Genomic DNA, 21,141 nt, shown 5'->3' with positions numbered 1-21,141 from the left:
CTATGTAAATATTTAATTTCTTGACATTGAATATTAAATGGCCAACTGCAAACAATTCTGCTAGGCCTGAACGACTCCAGTTATAAACCATGGAGATAACAGCGTATGTAGGCATCGCTGCCGTCACATTCGTTGCAGTTTACCTCTTCTCAACGAAATTACGTCGAAAAAAGAGCGAAAGATACACGAAGACCGGCACAGTTCTCTTACACCAGTTCAGTCCATATGCCTTCACTGTTGTGAACGGATCTCCGCCATGTTTGAAGTTAGAAACCTTCCTTCGCATGGTAAAAATCCCGTACGAAAATGACTACCGTTTTATAAATTCCAAGCAGGGTAAAATGCCGTGGATCGAGTTCAACGGACAAGAAATCCCGGATTCGAACTTTTGCATTCGGTTTCTGCAGAGAGAATTTCAAGTGGATATTGATTCACATCTGAGCGCCACAGAAAGAGCCATTGGTCACAGTATCCGCACCATGTTAGAGGAAAACACTTACTGGTAGGTGAAATAAGGTCTGAGCCTCTTTCTGCTCGAAAACGGACTTTGAGAAAGTCTAAATGTGAACTTAAACGGGGTAACTCTCTGCGTTGGACACTTCAGTAATCGGAATTAATTTTCCTTCTCCTCATAGAAAAATATTTCATGTCAATAACAACCTTTCAGCAAAATTCTGCTTCAGCCCGGGTCTGACCAACGTAGCTAATAGGTCAGTCGAGCTTCAGATGAGACGAAATAAATTGCAATTTGAGTCGAGCCAAATTATAGACTAATTGGGTTAAACGGCGAACTTAGTCGCGATCTTTAATTGCGTCGGTCATGTGAAGTTTGACGTTTGTCCCGGGCGTTTGTTACACAAGGCCGTCGTTGTTGTTGTTGTTGTTTTTGTTTTAATTTGGCGACCAACACTCCTTTGAAACCTGCTAAGAACTTGAACGGCTTGTCGGATTAAGGTTTGTTGGCTTGGGAAGTGATTTGGAAAGATTTATTTGCCCAAATAACTTCAACCTAAGCGTCAAAAATCAATTAATTTTCCGCTGCAAAATTCAGTTATCAGGTTAACTACATAAATAGGTCTTATCACGGTTTTTCGACGCCATTTTGACGGGTAGGCAAACAGGCTTGAAATAGCAGTGTTTGTATGGAAATCCGATGTCAAATAATTTTCATAAAACATCGCTTCAGAAAAATTCATGAATTGGAAACTTTTGGCACTAGGAAAAGGATTTTAAGAACAAAATTGGAGGGGTGTAGCTGTGACAGAAAATGTCCAGTCGTGTTTTGAACTTTCCATACATTTGTCTGTATAGCGAACCAGCCGTGAACTGTAAAACATAGTTCGCGGGAAAAAATACAGGAAAATGTATGGAAACTTTAAAACACGACTGGACGCTGTCTGGCACAGCTACATCCCTCCAATTTTGTTCTTAAAATCCTTTTCCCAGTACCAAAAGTTTCCAACTCATGAATTTTTCGGATTTCCATACAAGCACTGTTATTTCAAGCCTGTTTGCTTACCCGTCAAAATGGCGTCGAAAACCGTGATAAGGCCTATAATCGTGACGGTTGGGTTGTCCCGGCTAGAGCTATGTCCCGGATTTACAAGCAAATGGTTACCCCGCCAACTAAGGGAACCTCCTTGCAAACAGGCGGCCTTAACTTGTTTCTAGGTTGCCGAAACATTTTCTGGCGTATTTACATCACGCTTCAATAGATATTAACCTCCAATTAATCAAAATTATGTAAATTTTGGCTTATTTTCTAATATATTTTGGTCGTGAAAGAAATGTGATGTTATACATTTTACGCTTGGTGAATAAATGTAGATGTATTTTTTATCTTTTCTTCACAGGGTTCGACTCCTGTTGGGAGCCGAACTCGAATTTTCTTTTTCCGAGTGTCCATTCAACAGGCTGGGCTTAAAAATATAACATCACATTTCTTTCACGTATTCCACTCATTGACATTAAAATTCAAGTAGTATACAGGATGTTTCTCACACGACCCTAGTTTAATACCCTGAGCTCCCACGAGTCTCCTGTCGCTCAGCGGAAGAGCATCTAACTACTAATCGGAAGATAATAGGTTCGTCTTCTGTTGGGAGAATTCGGATTTTTTTATTTCCTTTTTCCGAGCGGAGTGTGTCACTTACTGAGAAAGTACATCTATATTTTGGTTATGTGTGATGAAAACGATCAACCAAAGCTCTTTCCCGTATCAAGATTTGAAAGCGCCTGTCTTACACCCCCTCTCCACCCTCCAAAAAAACATAATTGTTTAAGGGGGGTGGAGGCTAATTTTCGGCTGCTTAATTTAAAGAAAGTTAAAGGATGGATATTACTAGAAGCGGCGGTGACCATATCGATGGTCCCTTAAAAAGATACTCATCTTGCACCCAGACATTCGTTACTCTGGTAGGGCTCCCACAACCTCCCCACCCCCCGTCCAAAAAAAGGTCGGATATCAGTGAGATGACTACTAAGATGTTAATAACAGTCTGTTAAGTCTTTATTGTGAACGCCAACAGGACGCTTGTTCACACACGCTGGTTCAGTGCCTATGGCGCAGGCTCGCGAGAGAGGATTTCCGCCACTATACTTGGCCATCTTATCTGGCCACTGAGGTACTTAGTGGTTACCTCCTTAAAGAGGACGTTGAAGAACTATCTGTGGTCGCACGGGATTGGCCGACACACGGAGGAAGAGCTGTATGGAATAGCTGAGAGAGATTTGCTCGCAGTGTCGGAAATTTTGGGTGAGAAGAAGTTCCTGTTTGGGGACAAGCCTTGCTTGGCCGACGCTGCAGTTTTTGCCTTCGTTGCAGCCTGCGCTTGGGATATGCCAGAAAGTCCTATTGCTGAGGTCACTAAGTCCAAAGCAAAGAATCTTGACAAACACGCTCAGAGAATGAAAGAGTTGTATTACCCGGACTGGGATGAAATCATTTCAGGGAAACCTAAATCTGAATAAAACTATTGTGTCTCTTGTTCTCACCATTTTGGTACAATACAAGCCAAACTTTGCTTTTGTTAGGAGTTACTGTCCATTTGGAAATGGTATCGTACTTTGTAATATAAGGGCTTAGGTGAATGATTGATTTAGTTCATATATATTTCACTCGGAGAGTAATTTGTGTGTTTTAATGGATGTAACTTTATTTCTCTACCTCTGTAGCGTCCCTCCAGGATCTATCTTGGAGACTTGATCATTCCTACAATGCATTTAATTTCCACAATTTCGAGTTTAATTAATCCTCTTAGTCCCAAATAGCACAAGAAGTCATTACTTATCAATATTGGGTTAAATCGTATTCAATTTGGACGCCAACCAGATCTTGTAAACATCGGTACATTGGAAACACAAGAATAGTACCCCTCCCATACATGATTAACATGATTAACATGATTACATGATTAACCACCCCTCTTACAGTTTTAACAGTCAACATTTGACAGGAAAGTATGTACTGCGATGTTCAAATTAAGCTGTAGTTTAGGGGTATACCCAACAAATACGAGAAATGAGATATCGTTTAAGACAAAACCTTGGTATAGGGGTTGACAGTTGCCGTTTTACAAGAAAAAAAAAGGTATTTCTCCGTGGGACTGAAAGGGCTAAAATAGATTTCATCCGTTTGCTGATGGCACAAACTTGTACGTCTCTAGTAAGAGTTTACTGAAGTCTCTTAAAACAAACTTTTAATGAGGTGCTTTGAGCACCCAAAAGATAACTCCATGTTCAGTCTACTCAAAAAGGTTGAAACCCAGTGAGTGATTTAATAGTAAGCTGGATGTTGTACATATTGAACTGTCAGGAGGGAAAATCAATATCTCACTGAGTGTGTCTAGTTTTGAGTCTTTGGTTATAAGACAGCGAATTGAATTTTGGATCGTTTTTGCACATTTCAAAAACAAACCATATTTAGCTGTATACTCCATATTTGGCCGAATTTGGTCTGTGTGTATGCTTCCCCTTCCCGCTTTCATGCAACACCTCAGGTGTTCATTATTTTTCTCGACGGAGAACGTCGAAATTTCAGGTGGAAGGGCACGAAAATATATCAAACATTTCACTGTTTTAGCTAAAAAAGGGACTATATCAAAAAGTGGTTGCAGCCGACAGTAGTTATTCAAGGTAACAACTCAACCGCTTTACACCCGGACTTGAATATGATCAACCACCGGTCACTTAAGAATGTGTTACGTAAGGTTAATAGTTTGTTTTCGTTTCATTTAACTTCCGTAATGAGTTCCGCTCAAAATTGCGGGTTCCTGAGTAACTCAGTAGGAATTTAATTAACAGTCTGTAAATTTATCGATTCAGTATTGAGTTATTAGAGTTCTGCTGCCTACTTGTGGTTCAGTTATGAATAGTTTAGCTGCCTTGATAATCTTCAGTGGTATGACTAACTTTAAGTACTTAGAAGTAGTTTCTTTATTTAGTTACCATAAAGCGGTACGAGCTAACTTTAGGTTAACAACTTACAAATCTTTAACTATCTGCTCTGTGTTTTGTAATTTAGCTTAATTAAAGACATTTCCTGCTAAATAACGAATAATTTCGATAATAAGCATCCGCATGAGATGTATTTCGCTATCTTTAAAGGACGTTCGGTTCCGTTATGATTACTGTTCACATCCTTATGTCAACGTATAACAATAGCCGCATGTACAAATCGTGTATAAGCGACTCAGAATGTAACACTTCTTGATTACATTCTCGGCTTCAAGACGATTCTATTTTCTATCACACGCTCAGGTTGGATTACAAGCATGAATAAAATGCTGTTGGAACCAAAGTCGAGTTGTCGTTGTTAATTCTGCTGTCCAGTTGTGGTTAGATCTTGGTACCTCAAAGGAGTGACGGCCCTTTCCCGCGAGCCGGTCACCCGTTCGACTTAATCTTCCTCAACTATTTCATGGAAGTTTTAATTGAAGTCCAGTAGAGCTCGTAACGTCCCGTTTGTTTAGAGTGAAAAAATATTCCGTCCAAGAACAAATCACCTCCACCAAATATCAAGGAATTACATTTGATTGTAACCTGACTGAGAAAAAGCAAATCCATGAACTTTGTGAACATCTGTTAATGAGTCTTGGTGTTCTATCCAAAATTGTGAATGAATACTTCCGACTGACGTTATAGTGTTATCACTGTGAGCGCACAGTGTCTTTTTGGAGAAAATGCTCGGGTGGGTGTAGTACTCGTCCGCGAGAAAAATTGTTACTTGTTGTTTTAATTCCTCTTATCGTGTCTCATGATCAAATAAATATTCTACGTTGACAATGGTGTCGTGTACCTTGACAAATACAGTTGTTGACTTATTTCAGTCATAAAGCCTTCTATTTTTCTAGTGATTAACTTCATTGTAGCCTGGAAAAGCTTACCGCCTAAACTCCCGACGTTTTGCTCATTATTTTGAATAAAAGACGCCCCCGGTCCCCTGCTCGACTGTCTCGTTAATCAGCCGTTCGAGAACTGAAGGACCTTTTGGCGTGAACAAAGGCGAAATTTAAGATGGAAAGACTCAACTTCGAACTGAGAGGAAAGAACCAACAGCAGCATTCATTTCTTCCATCATCGAAGTGTCTTATAACAGATAACCGTGCATGTACGCAAGATTTGATTTATAAGCAGATTTATGACTCGTATAACAACTTCCGAGAGACTCAGTAACGTCCAGATTCTTTCAAATTAATGCTGGATTGTTCGTACCTGTCAACGTTTAGTAGTTTAAAACAGAATCAGTTGTTGCCATCACTATATATCGTCTGGCCAACAATTAATCGATCAGAACTTAGAACAAACATGTGCAACCGGTGTGAAACTCGGCAAAAAAGCTAACTCGCGAGTGCCTGATTTTTGATATGCACTATTTGGATAAAGTGGCTTTGAAGTTCTCTGACAGCCTATCTCGCATAATATTGAAGCAATCAGAAAACGCGTAACAAATTCATTTGATTCTTTTTTTCAGTTTTTGTTGTTGTAGTTTGCTTGTTTGTTTGGTTGTTGTGCTTTTGCAAACGTCGTCCTTTTTTTTCTCTTTTACTTTCTCACTTCAGATCAGCTATTCCTTTGTCAACAACTCGGAGCAACTCGTGGATGAGAGAAAGTTAGGAGATCTGCATCTTCAAGGTAGTTTTGTTCTTCGTCCACGTTTCCCCTTTTTTGAGAGGGAGGTGGAGGGGAGGAACGAACCACTCCGGAATTTAGACAAAATGTCTACAATTTGTTTGTTAGATATGTAGGTCCAAATTACAGAGTTAACCGTTTGCCCTACTGTATTTCGTTACTATCTTGGTCACTATTGGTACTGTACATGTATTCCTTACTAGCTAGTGCCGTGGGATATCTATAATATGCCTTGTTCTTGCAGCTGCTCTTTGGACTAGGATTTTGTTGGAAGGCTTGAGAACTAAAAGTTAATTGCAATCAGTTCTTTAACAGTGATCTTCAGTTGACAAAAAAAAAAACAATAGCGACTATCGCGGGCTGACTTATTTCTTTACAGCGGTGGTAATAAAGAGCTGCAATTTCCAATCTGTATATTGTGACTGGATGACTTCTGGAGACGAAGAAGCCAAGTGGAAATTGTCAACTGAGAAAAGCTTCATAGAATATCCAGGTACGGAGGAAAATATAAAAAAAAAAAAACGTGTTAACGACCAGTTGCTTTGATTTCATATCTTAAAGAAATTGGCGCAACCATGCTTTCATTTTTACGTCGTCACCATCATGTGTTTAAAGAAATTTCGCAACCCTCGCGCGTGCAAAGTTCTTTCATGTTTCCTCTTCAAGATGGCGATTTTCATCACATGAAATAGTCGCAGATATGTTAAGGTCAATTAACGTAGACGGGTTGTCTGCGCCACAGTATGGTTTATAATAGCTGGATCCAAAAGCTTCATATTGGTGATGAAGTTTAAGGAAAATTGCATAGAGTAGGTTGGGATCCTTTTACCGTTTGAATTGTTTAAACAAGACATTTCTAGTGAAATAAATGCGACGTTATGTTTTAAGCCTTGTGAATATATGATTTATATATCCTTTTTCAGTCAGTGACACTGGCTAACTCGGATAAAGGCATTACTCGTTCGTCATCTTGAAATGAATGAAAACTATCGACCCCCACCCCCTTACTCACTCTCATGCAACTAATGCCATGCTTTAACGCACCCTTATCCATTCTTGTCCTCGACTGTTCCAACACGGCTATGCAGGCTTTCAATGAAAAAAAAGGGAAGTACACTTTTTCTTTATTGAATAAAACAACTCTGCTTGCAGGTTATTTTGCCTTCATTGATGGGTCCTACAAAGCTCAAATGAAAAGTCCTATGTTACCGTGGAAACCATTCCATCAGATAGTGGGCTTGTGTTTGCGCTTTAGATATCTCCTGCTCGCTAATTCCAAGTCAACTCTCAAGGTATTCCTCAAAGAACAAAACCAAGAAAAGCAAGTGTTGGTATGGCAGTTAAGTGGTTACCACGGTGCGAAATGGTCGGCGGCTCAAGTGACTTTGTCAGGCGCAGTAGCAGTTCAGGTGGGCGGAATAGCTTGCTAGTCGTATCCTTTTAATTTGTATTTCACGAAAAGCGCGGGTGTAATAGCCATAGGGAAGCAGCTCTTTCCCACTATCCCCTGCTCACCTCGTTCTCCCGTTCTTTCGAAGTAATACGCATCATTTTAGGAATTTTACGGTTTCGAAATTGATCTGTATTGCGTTCGGAATGTCCCCTTCGCCGTCTTGAAGTCTAACCCTTTGTGAGATCTACTCAGTGGCTAGAATTAGTTTACCACATGCACCGGAATCGTCCGTTTCCAACAGCCTTCATATTTTCTGTCCCCCATTAATGATTTTGTCAGCTAAACCACCTCTGATAGAATAACTGCCCATATTATACTTTGGATTGAACGTTTCGGAAAATTAGACTGAAATACCACCTTAATCAGCATATTAAACCGAAAGGAAAAAAGTAAGATGGGCACTTGTGCTCGGCTATCCAGATTTGAGACTTAAATAAAGTTGTTGTTGTTATTATTATTATTATTATTATTATTATTATTATTATTATTATTATTATTATTATTATTATTATTATTATTATTATTATTATTATTATTAATAGCAAACACAGTATGAACCTGACATACATGCGTGTTCTTTTTGTTTTCCTTGTAGGTTGTTTTCGAGGGAGAAGGTTTTGTTGATAAGCAACTCAATATAGCAATCGACGATGTCGTTATAACCACAGAGACCTGCTCCTTAAGCCCTTATTTTGCCAAGCCAGGTGACTTGTAATATTTATTGTTATTGTTGTGTTTCTATGAACGAAAAGCTAGATTTTTTGTCTAGTTGCTGTGCTGCCTTTGCCATTGTTATACAATGACCACAGTTGGGACTTCAATGAACTCAAGACATGAACGTTTCCCTCCCTGCAGCCATTTTACTCTTAGTCTGAGGAGAAACGATATATTATGATTCAAATTGAATACTACGCAGCTAGCAGTACTTTACTGTAATCTGTTTGATTGTAACGTCAAACGTCTGTGGTTTATGGATCAAAATTCTAAAGTACTAACGATCAACTGAAAGCTATCGGACAGTTCTTTCTTGTTTCTTCTTTGCCAACATCTTACTAAATTACAGCCCCCCCCTCCCCCCCCCCCCCCCCCCTTCAACCTTTCTTTGAGCTAGTTATGAAAAATGGCCTTTTGCATCTATCATGATTACTTTTCATTTTGGTGACCTTATACGAAACCTAATCGAAGATACTGGGGGGAGGCTTTAACGGATTCTTCAAACTAAGTACCATTGTTTAATTCAGGTTTCAGGTGCAGTGATAACCAGTTTAGATGTGCCAATGGCGAATGTGTGAAGAAAAATCTCCTTTGTGACGGCGATCTTGCCTGTATAGATGGCTCCGACGAAGAGAACTGCGCATGTCCTTCCAGCAAGTTTGCCTGCCAGGGTGGAGGCTGCCTGCTGGCGACTTCTTTGTGTGATGGCACCAAAGATTGTTCTGAAGGAGATGATGAAACAAACTGCCGTATGTTGGCATTTTGAATACGTTACCTTACCTAAACTACTCGCGTATCCAGTGTGATTGCAATATTATCTTATTCTTAAAATGATGTTTTCTGTACGCCGCAATATAGATGTCTTTAGCTTTGGGCGAATTTCTGTATTACCGGAAAAATTTCTCTTGTTTCCGGACGAAATACCAACAAATTTCGCGCGTTAACTGTAAACTACTGAATACAGTTCTTTGAAAAACGTCCCAAGAGGTCGAGGTACCTCAACCTACACAAAAAGGAACAGTAAATTATTTCGCCTTACATCAGAGTAACGCTGTATTCAGTTCATGTCACGCTTTCCCTGCTGTTAAAATGATGGTAACGACAGTAAAAGCTCACTCTGCCATACAAAAATACATCGGAGTGCAGTGCGTGGCATGTATATCTGTTGTAATAAGAACAAAAGTTAATTGATGCTGGTTTCTTGTGTAATGTATTTTCTTGCTGATAGTATGTCATTGTTGTAATGGAATGTTGTTGCTAAATAGAGAACCGATGTTTAAAAAACCCACTGGATATGTCATTCTATTGAAATAACTATTTTTTTCAGGAAATCCTTGTCGGGATCATCAATGTCTGGATGGCTCATGCATTGCCTGGTCAAAAACATGCAGCCAAACGTCGTTCTGCCAAGATGGAACGAACACACCGTCTATATGCGGTAGGACAATTTACTCACGTTCTGCCAACTGGAGTAAGTAAATATGTTCCGCTTCTGTCGGATTTCTTCACTCATTTATTTGTTAATATATTTGTAGGATCTGGCAAGTGTCATTTGAATGATTTGGCGTGTTCCTCCAATAATCAATCATCCGGCAATAAAAGATGCAGATCATTCAGAGGTAAGACGAGATTAGAAGAGATCAGTGAGCTAGGACGTCACGTGACTTACTTTTCGCCTTGTTATGGGATGTGCTTTAAAAGTATGAAAATCTGAAATGATATTTCAAAAACAAGTGTGAGGTTTTATGATGGTTTGAATGTTAGCAAAAATTAAAGGATTTGTGCGGAAGAAGTCGCCAGAAATTAAGAACTTGCTCTTCAGCACCTTTCTCGCAACAAATTCCAAATCATTAATGCCCTCAAACTTGGCCGTTTTGTTTTAGTTTATGGCGCTTTTGTATAGTTTTGTGTTCTTTAAGTTATGGTCAACATTGTACAGATGTTGGTTAGAAATATGTCACATTATAACCCTAGCTACCGTGTTCTGTTTGTTTCACTCCAACGATGCAAGTAAACGCAGAGCTAATCTGGTAAACTTAACCATTCTTAGGACATAAAAATGAGGATGCCTGTCCTTTTTATGGACGATGTTAAAACATATTTACTGCTTAGTTCTACAACAATCGTTCTTAGTTTCGGGAAATGGAGACCAAACATCTCTTGTGGCAAGGAATTTCAAACCTTGGATAACTGATCATTCTTTAAAAATGCACATGGACGAAATATTTTGCTCTTTTTCTCAGGTTACTGTAATTTCCAAAATGGTAATTGTGGATTGAAACGTGATAAGGATGCCACGTTTCATTGGACCGTGGGCTCGGGCCAGACACCAACGGAAAGTACTGGACCGAGTTACGATCACACCTCGTTCAGAAAGGATGGTAAGAAAACAAAGGAACGCTAGACTAGACAAATTAAACTGATAATAATTGATCTATTTTTTTTTTTAATTTCCCCTATGTCTTAAACCCTCTAACCCCTAAGGCAAAACGACATTTTCTCCAGGTCCAGTACTACAAACTCAATATCCATGTATGATACACCACTTTAAAGCTACTCATGAGTGTATTTCATGACTGATAAGTTATAAATAAGAAAGGTTATGGCTTTGAAAAAATTCAAAAGTTCAAAAACGTCCCAGTCCTTGTGTATATATTAGGTGTACCCCTAAACTATAGCTTATTTTGTAATTCTTTACTGAGAGAGATGTCTTAAGACCCACAACTGCGAGGAGGAAAAAGTTGAAAAGTTATAGGGGTGGTCAACCATATCACATAAGGGAGGGGGTTAAGTTTTCATCCTTTCAATGAGTAGATCCTCACAAGACCATCTTGATGTCAAAATTCATAGAAATCTGTCAAATATTGACAGAGTTATGGCATTATGTGCCAATTGGCACTCTTGGGGATTAAAGGGTTAACCCCCAGTATCAAAATGCTTCTTCTCTTCACTTTTCTCCATGTATTTTTTGATCATGAAGTAATATATCACACACGAGCTTGAAGGGTGTTTCATCCGATTTCTAAATACTGAGAAGCGTTTTCTAAAGCTACTTCGAGGTGTTTGGAAATCGGATGAAACATGAGTGTTTGATAAAGCTTCTCAAATCATAATAATTCTTGGAGAAATTTAAAGCAAAAGTTCACAACATTGTCCATACTTCCCTCACGGTAGTGATTTCTTTATATGTTTTCTCTTCATAAATTGTTAATGAGTTTGAGAACATCCAATCATTTTCTTCATTCTCGTGACTTCCATGTTTGATCAAGCAGTAAGGACGTAAGGAGAAATTATTTCCTGGTCACTATCAGGGCTTAAAGGGTTAATAACCAAAAAGTACTGATTTGGTAGCTCTTTTGGGTAACAAAAAATGTACTGCTTATCGGCCAGTCCTAAATAAAACAGTACTGCACAAGTAACATGAAAATTACAACGACAAGTACTATCTAGCACATGTCTTGTACGTTCCGCCATGATGCAGTGTTTTTTAATGTAGTTGCTGTTGTCGTTGCTGTTGCTGTTGTATTCATTTATTGGTTGTCTGCACGTTTGCCCTTCGACTTAATTGCGAAGCGTAAAATAACCAGTTGATAGTTTGCATGTGACGTTATGGCGGTCATGTTGGTGGACAGGAACAAGGAGATTTTTCTCCTCTGGGAGTTACCTGCCATTTTTATACAAGCTTTGTGAACAAATTTTCTTTAGTTTTGTCCACCAACATGGCGGCGACGCAAACCACCTATTAAGCCAAAGCTGACCTACTTCAATAACTGGCGTAAACGTGGAGGAGAGAGGAAGCAGAGAGAGGAAAAACAAGAGAAGAGGCTTCCTTTTGTTTCATCACTTCTCCTTTCCCTTTCTTACTAATCGTACAGGCTACACACGACCCACTCCTTTTTTACTTTTATCAGGCGCATACATCTTCATTGAAGCATCTCAAAGGAAACGCGGAGAGCAGGCGAGGCTCCTGAGTGGCTGGATAGAACCCAGTGAGACAGTTTGTGTACAGTTCTGGTATCACATGCATGGGGCAGATATCGGTAACCTGAGCGTGTACCTAAAAACCAACCAATCAGAGTACCTTGTATGGAGACTGTCTGGAGATAAAGGAAACCGCTGGAGATTTGGACAGACGGCTCTAAGTAGTCCAAGTTTTTATAAAGTAAGGTTTTCAGTGAATGAAAGTCTCACTGATTCGATGAAGATTTCCTGATGTTCTCAGCCAAGTCGTTATAGCTATATCTGACGGCGTTCCGGCCTTAATTATTAAATGTTGTTCCTATCAATCTCAGTTTCTGTGAAGGGGAACTACATTTTACGAGTTGAGCGAGTTGGAGTAATTATTACGCAGTAGATTAAATGTTGTGAATTTCTATTTTAATTAGAGTGTCGTCGTGGTTCTTAAAAGTCTCTACTTAATTATAAGAGACTTGAGCGGTGAAACACCAGACGGTTGTGCTTTTGCTTACTTGCTTTTGCTCCTAATTGGCATTTTAATAAAACGTTGTCTTAACTTGTTCAACTGAAGGTGTTTTCAAGGTAGCCGTACGGTTACGGTTGACGTTTGATGAGAGAAAAAAGTTTCTCTCTAGGTGTGCTGTAAAGCATATTTTTTGCATTCTACGCGGACCGTATACACAGCAAAAGCACAAAATTACCAAACCTGCAGTTTTATATAGAACTTCATCACAGGACAGTGAATTTCCTTTTATTTATTATGTACTTGAATGCCTTGCGTTTGAATTCAGCTCGTTGGATAGTTCAGCCACATAACACTCATTAATCGACGAACGTTCATTTTAATTCTCCGAGACACGTTTTCGTCGGCGCTGTAGCCGTGGTTGCGAAAGATATTTAGGCACCTACATAAGCAGCTACGATGGAGACGAAAACGTCCTAAAAAATAGGTTTGATGATGCAAAAAGTGACTCTATATATGGTACATTTCTTGGCATTTGATTTAAGGAGCTGTTTACATGGAGGGAGGAAGATCCTAGTACCAGGAAGATCCGAGAAGGCGGATAATTTTTTCTTTGCTTTAGATGCAGAAATTTCGGCCGAAGTGGTTACCAAGTGGACAAGGAAAAGAAGAGTGACTGTCGGCCTTGAGCAGCTGAACACCCGGCTACCGCCATGTTCTTTTTGTCCCTAGTACTAGGATCTTCCGAGCGAAAGTAGTTTACATGGTGCTACGATTTTCCTATCTCTCAGCTAGGAAGTTCCTATCTCTAGGAAGATCCTAGCGCTAGGGCCAAGTACAACTTTTTGCACGTAAACTGAATAGAGAAAACATATGGCGATAGGATTTTCCGCCCTCTAGAATCTTCCTAGTGCTAGGATCTTCCTCCCTCCATGTAAACAGCCCCTTAATTCAGCGTCTCATGGGGAAAGTGAATATAGGTTTGTTACTTTCTGGTTTGCTTTGTGAGATTAAACGCCGCCCCTGAGAATTACGTTTGTGGATATTTCAACCACTAGTACTCATTTAAACTGAATGTTATTGAGTTGCCGTAGCCGTCGTTCTTCGTTAAGGTCGCTTCGGCCCGGAGATAACATAACTTTATGCATGTGTTGTTTATTTTTAATCCAGTTTGTACTGGAAGGAACAGTTGGTGGCGGAAATCAGGGTGACATTGCAGTAGACGACTTAACTGTGTTAGATGGAACCTGCGACACAATTCTAGAACAAAGTACGTATACAAGAAATAACTTAACTTGTTAGAATGCGAATTTAAAATGATGGAAGAATGAGTGACGGTGGGTTTTTACAAGTTTAATTTTTTTGCACCTTAGTGAAATTGTAAGCTATTTAAAACTTGATTTTACTTGTATGGCCTTGTTGCAAGTTTAAACGTAAGCTGTCGTAGGAGTAAAGGTTATCTTCATTTGCCCATCCAACCATCCCTGCCTTCACTCATTCCTTCATTCCTTCATTCATTCAATCATTCATTCATTCATTCATTCATTCATTCATTCATTCATTCATTCATTCATTCATTCATTCATTCATTCATTCATTCATTCATTCATTCATTCTTCCTTCCTTTTATTCATTTCTTTCTTTTTAAGTATTTATCCATGGGTTAGTTCATTCTTTCATTTTTCTCTGCATGCACCCTGTCGTTTATTTATGCACACAATCAACCATTCAGTCATCCCTTTATCCATTCATTTACTTTGTGTTTCTTTCTTTCTTTCATCGAAGTCTGCATGATTGTTATCAAAATTTCAATGAGTGTATCATTCTAACGGAAACCTCATTTCTTAATGGAAATTGACATTAAATTGTTCGAAATAGTATATCGTCCAATTTCAAATTCAATAGGAAAACATTGAAGAGATATATTAGTGTGAGACAAAACAGCATTTGATTATTGCCATGCGATTGCTTTTAAATTTCCGCGGACCGCTATAGGGGATTTCCATGTAGTCATTTGGTCGCTCAAATGTTTCATACAGACGAACTTCTGCTTCAACGGAATGACATCATAAAATCGTAATGACGGCAAGCAGACAATTTGAAGGCGAAATAGGGGATAATCATATCCATTTTTGTCGACTTCCAAAAGTTTAAAGTCAATTTGTTGTAAGAGCAAAAGTTCCCTTTAAGTGTGGAAATTCTTTTCCTTCTGTTCCATTATAATTAGCGAGTCCAGACTGTCATTTTGAAGAAAGCATGTGCGATTGGCGAGCCCAAAAGGGATGGAGGCTTGGCACATTCCTGGAAGGATTGGAGAAGTCGGGTAAGACGCGTTTATATTAAAATTATAGCTTGGGTTGGGGGTAGCCAAGTTAAAAAAGTTTTTTCACTCGTTCGTTTGTTGTTGCTTTTGTTTGTCTCTCCTTTCTGTTTGTCTGTTTGTTTCTTTATTGGTTTGATTCATACAGACAGACATCGTTCATTGAAAAAATTACTTTCTTTGAGTATAATGATCTCCAGTCAACAAATGATGAATGTCAACAAATTGAATGAAATAGAAATGAAAAAACGCTGGTTCTTATTTCACTCATATCAACGCATCTCTTATAATTGTTTTGTCAATCGATAAACCAACATGAACAAAACAAAAGTGCACCTTTTCGAAGTTTCTCGTAGACTTTAAAAGACTGCGCGTGGAGCGAGAAGTCTCGAACGAGGAAATGGAGATTAGTTTGTGCGCGAGAATCTCTGTTTTCAGCGATCACGTTTTGCGCCGTGAATTTGAGAGCAAAACCAACTGTTCTGCCTTCTATATTTTCGATCTATTAGATCTTCTCTATTACTCCGTTTAGGAGAGCCAGGAGATGTGGCCTCTTTGTATTACACAGAGCTTTGAATAATCGATATCTATTGACCCTTCTTTTCTGGTGTCAGGTGGATTCGTCTCACTTTCCGGTGGAGCCTCGAAGCTGCCCACTTCTCTCTTATCTCCGATCATCAACACGCATGCTCATGAATGGAAGTGCTTCCGTTTCCGGTTCATGATTGGCAATGATCTTGTGCACAGTTGGCACGCAGTGTCGTTCATGGTGTTACTGCGGGAAATAACATCTAATAAAACCAAGCAGCTTTTCTTCGAGGATAAAGTGACAAATAAGGCGCGGTATATACAAACACCTTTGACCAGTAACTACTCCAATGCGAAGGTAGGTGCGCTCCAAAAACTAGGAAGATGTGTGTGCGTGAAGTTATAATGTAACAATGAGGCGCGGTATACGGTTTAAAATAATAGAGAAATTTAAAATCGCGTTTACGGCAAACGACAAACGTGAGATTCACGTTTGTGTATTCTTGATAAAATAAGTACATAGATGCGAATCGTTTAAATTAATTCTGGCCCTTAATGCGAACTCAAATCTACTCAATTTTACTGAGAAGCTGAAACAGCCCAATTAGACTTCAATACAGCTTCGATTCAAACGCAAAGAAAGAGCTAAACGGGTTTTAAGTTTTATTAACGTGTAAGATTATGTATATGATTGTTATTACCTTTAATGCATGTTTTTAAACTTAAGTTAGGCACAAACCCACTAGCAATTCTGTTGCTTCAACTACTATCGTGTTTAAATAAAGGATGTTGTTGTAACAGCGAGCGGCAAAATATAGGATAAAATGGGTTCGTGGTCATTTCCGCCGTTTGCGCATTGCCGTTTGGCGTAAACGTAATTCTTAGTCTCAGCCTCTAATGTTGTCGGAAAGCCTACCTGGCAAGGCCACAAGGTGACATGGGCAATTAATAAATTTACCAATCTCGGCTATTGCTCACCCCTAAAGAAAATAAATCACAGAGGAAAATGTTTTCTTCTCAGCTGCTGTGTCGCCCGTACGAAAATGACCAAACTTGGTATTTTCACAGGGTGCTGGCTTACAGGTAATTTTTCAAACATGTAGCCGCGGGGAAGAGTATATGGCGCTTAGAATTTCATTCTACAACTGTACCATAACTCCTGTAATGTTGCTTTACAACTCTTCGAGAATTAAAAATTGAATCCAAGTGACAAGCATGTTTTTTTATTATCACGTGCAGATTGAATTTGTGGGATACAGCCCAGCATTCGTTGGACCATTTATCGCCATCGATGACGTGTCCTTCACCAAAGAAACTTGTGAATACATTCCTTGGAAGCCTGATGCAGGTGAGGAAAGGGATGTGTATTTTGCAGTACACTCTATTAGTATAGCAAGTTTGTTCACGCAAAGTTAAGCAGTCCAGCTAACTGAGTTTATTAGGAGTTAAATTATTCAGCTAAATTATTCTTGAATTTTGTTTGGGAGAATTTTTTTAGCAACGAAAGTTACTTGAGCTATCTAGACCGGGAAGGTGGGGGGGAGGGGGATTCTGCCCGTTTTGGACTTTGAACGTGAATAACTGTTTTAAATATTTGAGCAAACGCCCTTAAACTTCAGGAAATTTATCTGGGAAAAATTCCATGTGGTCGGTTAGGGTTGATCGACTTAATGTTACCATGGCAACCAATTTTTGACAGGCACTTTTTTTCAGGAAATAGAAAATACCTTTTTAATATGAAGAAAAATCACTTTTCTTCCCATAACTTTTGTGTTCTTAGCTCATTTTAATGATCCTTTGTTAGTTTTGATTACTTTTCGTTCAATTTTGGCGCTTTCCTCAAGTTTTGGAAAAATCCAGAAATTCAAGATGGCTGCCATTTGGCAATTATGACCTAATTACCACGTCATATGACGTCATCACTTCACAATTCGCATTTACTATGTTTCCCTACGCAAGCGACAGAAAAACATTACTCGTGAACGAGAAGTATCCGGTTTCCGCCCCCACTCCCCTTACAATGTTGAGCCCAGGTTTTCGTCTGGGGGGTGGGGTGAGTTAGTAAGATGGGCTTCAAACAAAAAACATGACTTCATTGGTCAATCACACTAAATTGGTAGTTAATAGCAGTACTTTGTAACATTTGTCCCAAGACCTTTTGTCCTTGATTGTAGATAAAGTTAGAATAAATGACTTATGTTCATTATTTTTCTTTTGTAGAAGAAGCATGTGGCAACTTTGACTTCGAAAAAGGAACCCTCGAGGGATGGACAGCACGAGGATCAGCCTTCCGCTACCAACCCACCCTTGGGGACAACATCCTCGCACGAACATCCGGGTCTTCCAAGACAACGTCCGGTCATCAGGGGAACTGGTGGATAGGAACTTACGAAAACCGATCAAGTGCAGACATTCCAGCGGGCAACATTCAAGGGGACGCACCTACCGGCACCATTGTGTCATCGCTTATACGTATAACAGGCCCAAATGTTAATTTCTTGGTCGGTGGAAGCTGTAATAGTAGCGCAAGGGTATATTTTTGGGTGGGCTCCCGTCTCTTACCCTTCTTCGACACCCTTAACTGCAAGGAACACATGGAGAGAGTCAGATTTCGCGCTTTTGATGCATACATAGGAAAAGTTGGTCGGATAGTACTTACGGACTTCGACGACAGCCCTGGAGGACATGTTAATTTTGATGACTTCCAAGGGGACTTTATTTGTCTTGGTAAGTTGGTGAATAGCTTTCCAATCTTACCTTTTGGCCAAACAGTGTTATCGGAAATCTGATTTAAACTGCAACGGTGTCGGTGTTGTTATTCGGCTTTTGGTTCGAGAAAACCGGATGCGGTAGCAAAAGCAGGTTAACCGCTAGCATGCCGCAAAGATAACTCGATTAAAATGTGTGTGTAGTTTGAAAACTAACGAGCGTTTTAAAGTTAGATTTAAACTGCGCTATTTTATACTTGCCTTTTATATTCTCTCTTGCCCCGGACATCTCTTCCCGTCATGCTGTAGTTTTAGTTGGGATGAAAACTTATTTCTTTTTTCAAGTTTATCACATGTTAGGGTGAATGGTTGAGTTTCATTCATCCAATTCTAACTTTTTCTAGCACCCCTCTTAGAATTCTACCTCCCCACCCCCCTCTTCCGAAAACAAGGGGGGAGTGAAAAGTGAAGGAAACATTGGACGTCAAATTAACATTCTTTCCTCTTTCACTGTAGGAAATTGTTTCAATGTCCAAAGGGCCATCTTAAGGTGGGAGTAAACGTGAATATTTGAATGGAATTTTAAGAGGTTTGAAGAAAAGATAAAAGAAAGAAAATGATTTTTGAAACACCAACAGACAGTTGATACCCACGCAAGAGCACCCCAGGTTTCTAGTGGACTAACTTGGTATCCGTCTATTAATTATTAACCACAAATTCTAATTTTAAAACTTCACTAAATCTTCAATATTTCTTATTTCTCTTAATTTTACCAATCCTTCTAGAAAAACTATCTCCTCCCAAATATACCCAAAATTCACCAAAAAATTCACAAAACGCCCCACAACATAGATTCACGGGATAAGCAGAGAGTTTTTGGATTGCTTGAAACGTGAACGAGATATTTCCATTAAACCGATTTTAAGCGGCGTGGAAACGGCTTTCAGGTTTATTCCCGCCTTAATCCTTTATTTTCAAAGTGACTCCTCTTTGAAACATCATGATCTTTTCGCATGCCTCCCTCCCCCTAGCTAGACAAACACAAGCACACAAACAAACCTCGAATGCCAACAGCCAAGCAGACCCCGTAACAAAATGAATTGCCCCTAACGTCAACATTGTTCAACTGACAATCTAGACGAGCCACCTTGTGACATAACAAGAGACTGGTGTGGATGGAGAAGCATACGAGCCTGGAAGAGGACCAGATACAAAGAGAGTGACGAGGCGAGTCAGGAATTTCATGACGCAGATCCAGATGAGAATAACACTGGTGGACGAGGTAAGTTAAGGACTCTAAACACGGTGTAACTGATTTCCCGCGCAACTTTTACGTTGGCGGTCACCACACCATGCCGCAGTGCCGTTCAACATGTCTCATATACTCGCGTGCAACACGTAGTGCAAAAATATGAGCAATGTTAAACTACGTCTTACACGAAACACGTTATGATTGAAACTGCCCACGGAAACTGTCCGAGACATTGCCATTGAAATTGTACTTTTATTTAAAACACGGTTATGTTATCAGTTACACCAATCTACACCGTCCAAATACAAAGTATGAAACAAATTAAAAACAATAAACGAGACGGGTTTGTTTCTCAAAACTCCTGCAGAGTTTTTTGATCCATTTTCCTGTCGATTGGTGGTAGCTTTTTCTTCAAACTATCCCAATGCGTTTCTTTATCTTGTAAAGCTAGTTTTCAGTGTTTTAGCTTCCAAGCTAAGATTTCTGATAACGAACATTGGGCACTTTAAAAAGTGCCTTCCAGGACCGAATTGTTACTGGCAGTTTTGAGAAAAGAGCCAAAAAACTTATTTTGTTAATTGAGTACCGGAACGGAATTTCAATCGTACTTTTTTAAATTTAATTTAATAGTGGTCGGCCAAAAACGGAAAGTTACTTCACAAAGGTGCACACGTTGCAGATAGTGAAAATACGTTGAAAAGCTGTTGTTCGCAGTGCTGCGGAAACAGAAGCCACATTTCTGCAGATAAAAAATTAGGGTAGGCACACGGTGCATTGCTCGTAATGTTCCTTTTCGTGTTCGAGTATTAACAATTTGCTTTTTGACACACTCTTCTGAAATGGTTGAATTGCACCTTTAATCACCAGAATGCCCGAACGTTGACGAGAATCGTCGAATCTCGGGCTTCCAAAGATTCGACAACATTCATAAACACTGTCAGGTTTCACTGTCACTGTCAAATTATTCCCGGATAAATCTCAGGAGAAGTTGTAAGGTTGATTAGAGGTATTGCAGTTGTCCAAAAATCCGTTCGAAAAGTTTTCAAACTGCCCGTTTCGACACTACTGGACTTTAGAGCGCCTTTGGATGGAGCATCAAGGGATTGTTGCATCGTACAAATTTGAAAATGTCTTGCCCCCTTGCTCTTGTAATCTAATAAAACAAATAAATATACTTAAGGTAAACCAATGGAGTGTTAAAACGCCCTTTAAGTAAGTATTTTTATCCGCTGTTTTATGTTCGTTGATTTTGCAGTCAGGGGATTCTTTGAGGCAGATGACTATGAGATCCACCTTCCAGAGGCCAACATTAGCGATGTGTCTTTCTCTGACATTTCACCTCTTAGCTTTGGCTTTACTCTGTGCTTTTGGCTAAAGACCTCGCACGCTGGCTTCTTCATCGAATACAAGGTGGCGTCCGAACAAGGCGAATCACTTTTGTTGGGTTTCTATTCTGGAAACAACACCTTTAGGGTTCACCTCGATAAAAGAGCAAGGTATCGTAATTGTTGTCGTGTTGTTGTTGGTGTTTTTGTTGTTGTTGTTGTTGTTGTTGTTGTTGTTGTTGTTGTTGCAAGTAGTTTAGTATCAATGTGTGTTTTAGTGAGCTGTTTCATC

General features: G+C 39.4%; 2 protein-coding genes across 2 annotated transcripts in view; both read left to right on the top strand.

Moving 5' to 3' along the window:
- The window catches only part of LOC146456261 (MAM and LDL-receptor class A domain-containing protein 2-like), a 77,530-nt gene that overhangs the window by 35,795 nt on the left and 20,594 nt on the right, over positions 1-21,141 (top strand). The window contains exons 24-39 of the mRNA XM_085093288.1: positions 6,060-6,132; positions 6,509-6,622; positions 7,282-7,538; positions 8,178-8,286; positions 8,824-9,045; positions 9,624-9,734; positions 9,832-9,915; positions 10,540-10,677; positions 12,208-12,458; positions 13,887-13,986; positions 14,944-15,039; positions 15,651-15,922; positions 16,804-16,912; positions 17,785-18,291; positions 19,411-19,554; positions 20,780-21,020. Coding sequence (XP_084949414.1) covers positions 6,060-6,132; positions 6,509-6,622; positions 7,282-7,538; positions 8,178-8,286; positions 8,824-9,045; positions 9,624-9,734; positions 9,832-9,915; positions 10,540-10,677; positions 12,208-12,458; positions 13,887-13,986; positions 14,944-15,039; positions 15,651-15,922; positions 16,804-16,912; positions 17,785-18,291; positions 19,411-19,554; positions 20,780-21,020 — 2,828 coding nt within the window. The remainder of the gene's footprint in view (positions 1-6,059; positions 6,133-6,508; positions 6,623-7,281; positions 7,539-8,177; positions 8,287-8,823; positions 9,046-9,623; positions 9,735-9,831; positions 9,916-10,539; positions 10,678-12,207; positions 12,459-13,886; positions 13,987-14,943; positions 15,040-15,650; positions 15,923-16,803; positions 16,913-17,784; positions 18,292-19,410; positions 19,555-20,779; positions 21,021-21,141) is intronic.
- On the top strand, positions 33-4,798 carry LOC146456262 (failed axon connections homolog). Its single transcript, XM_085093287.1, has 2 exons — positions 33-502; positions 2,529-4,798. Exons 1-2 carry the CDS (start codon positions 90-92, stop codon positions 2,968-2,970), a joined length of 855 nt encoding a protein of 284 aa, XP_084949413.1. The 5' UTR covers positions 33-89; the 3' UTR covers positions 2,971-4,798.

Source organism: Pavona decussata, unplaced genomic scaffold (assembly GCF_977016875.1).
Source record: "Pavona decussata unplaced genomic scaffold, jaPavDecu1.1 SCAFFOLD_260, whole genome shotgun sequence".
Classification (NCBI taxonomy): domain Eukaryota; kingdom Metazoa; phylum Cnidaria; class Anthozoa; order Scleractinia; family Agariciidae; genus Pavona; species Pavona decussata.
This window is presented reverse-complemented; position numbering and strand designations above follow the sequence as displayed.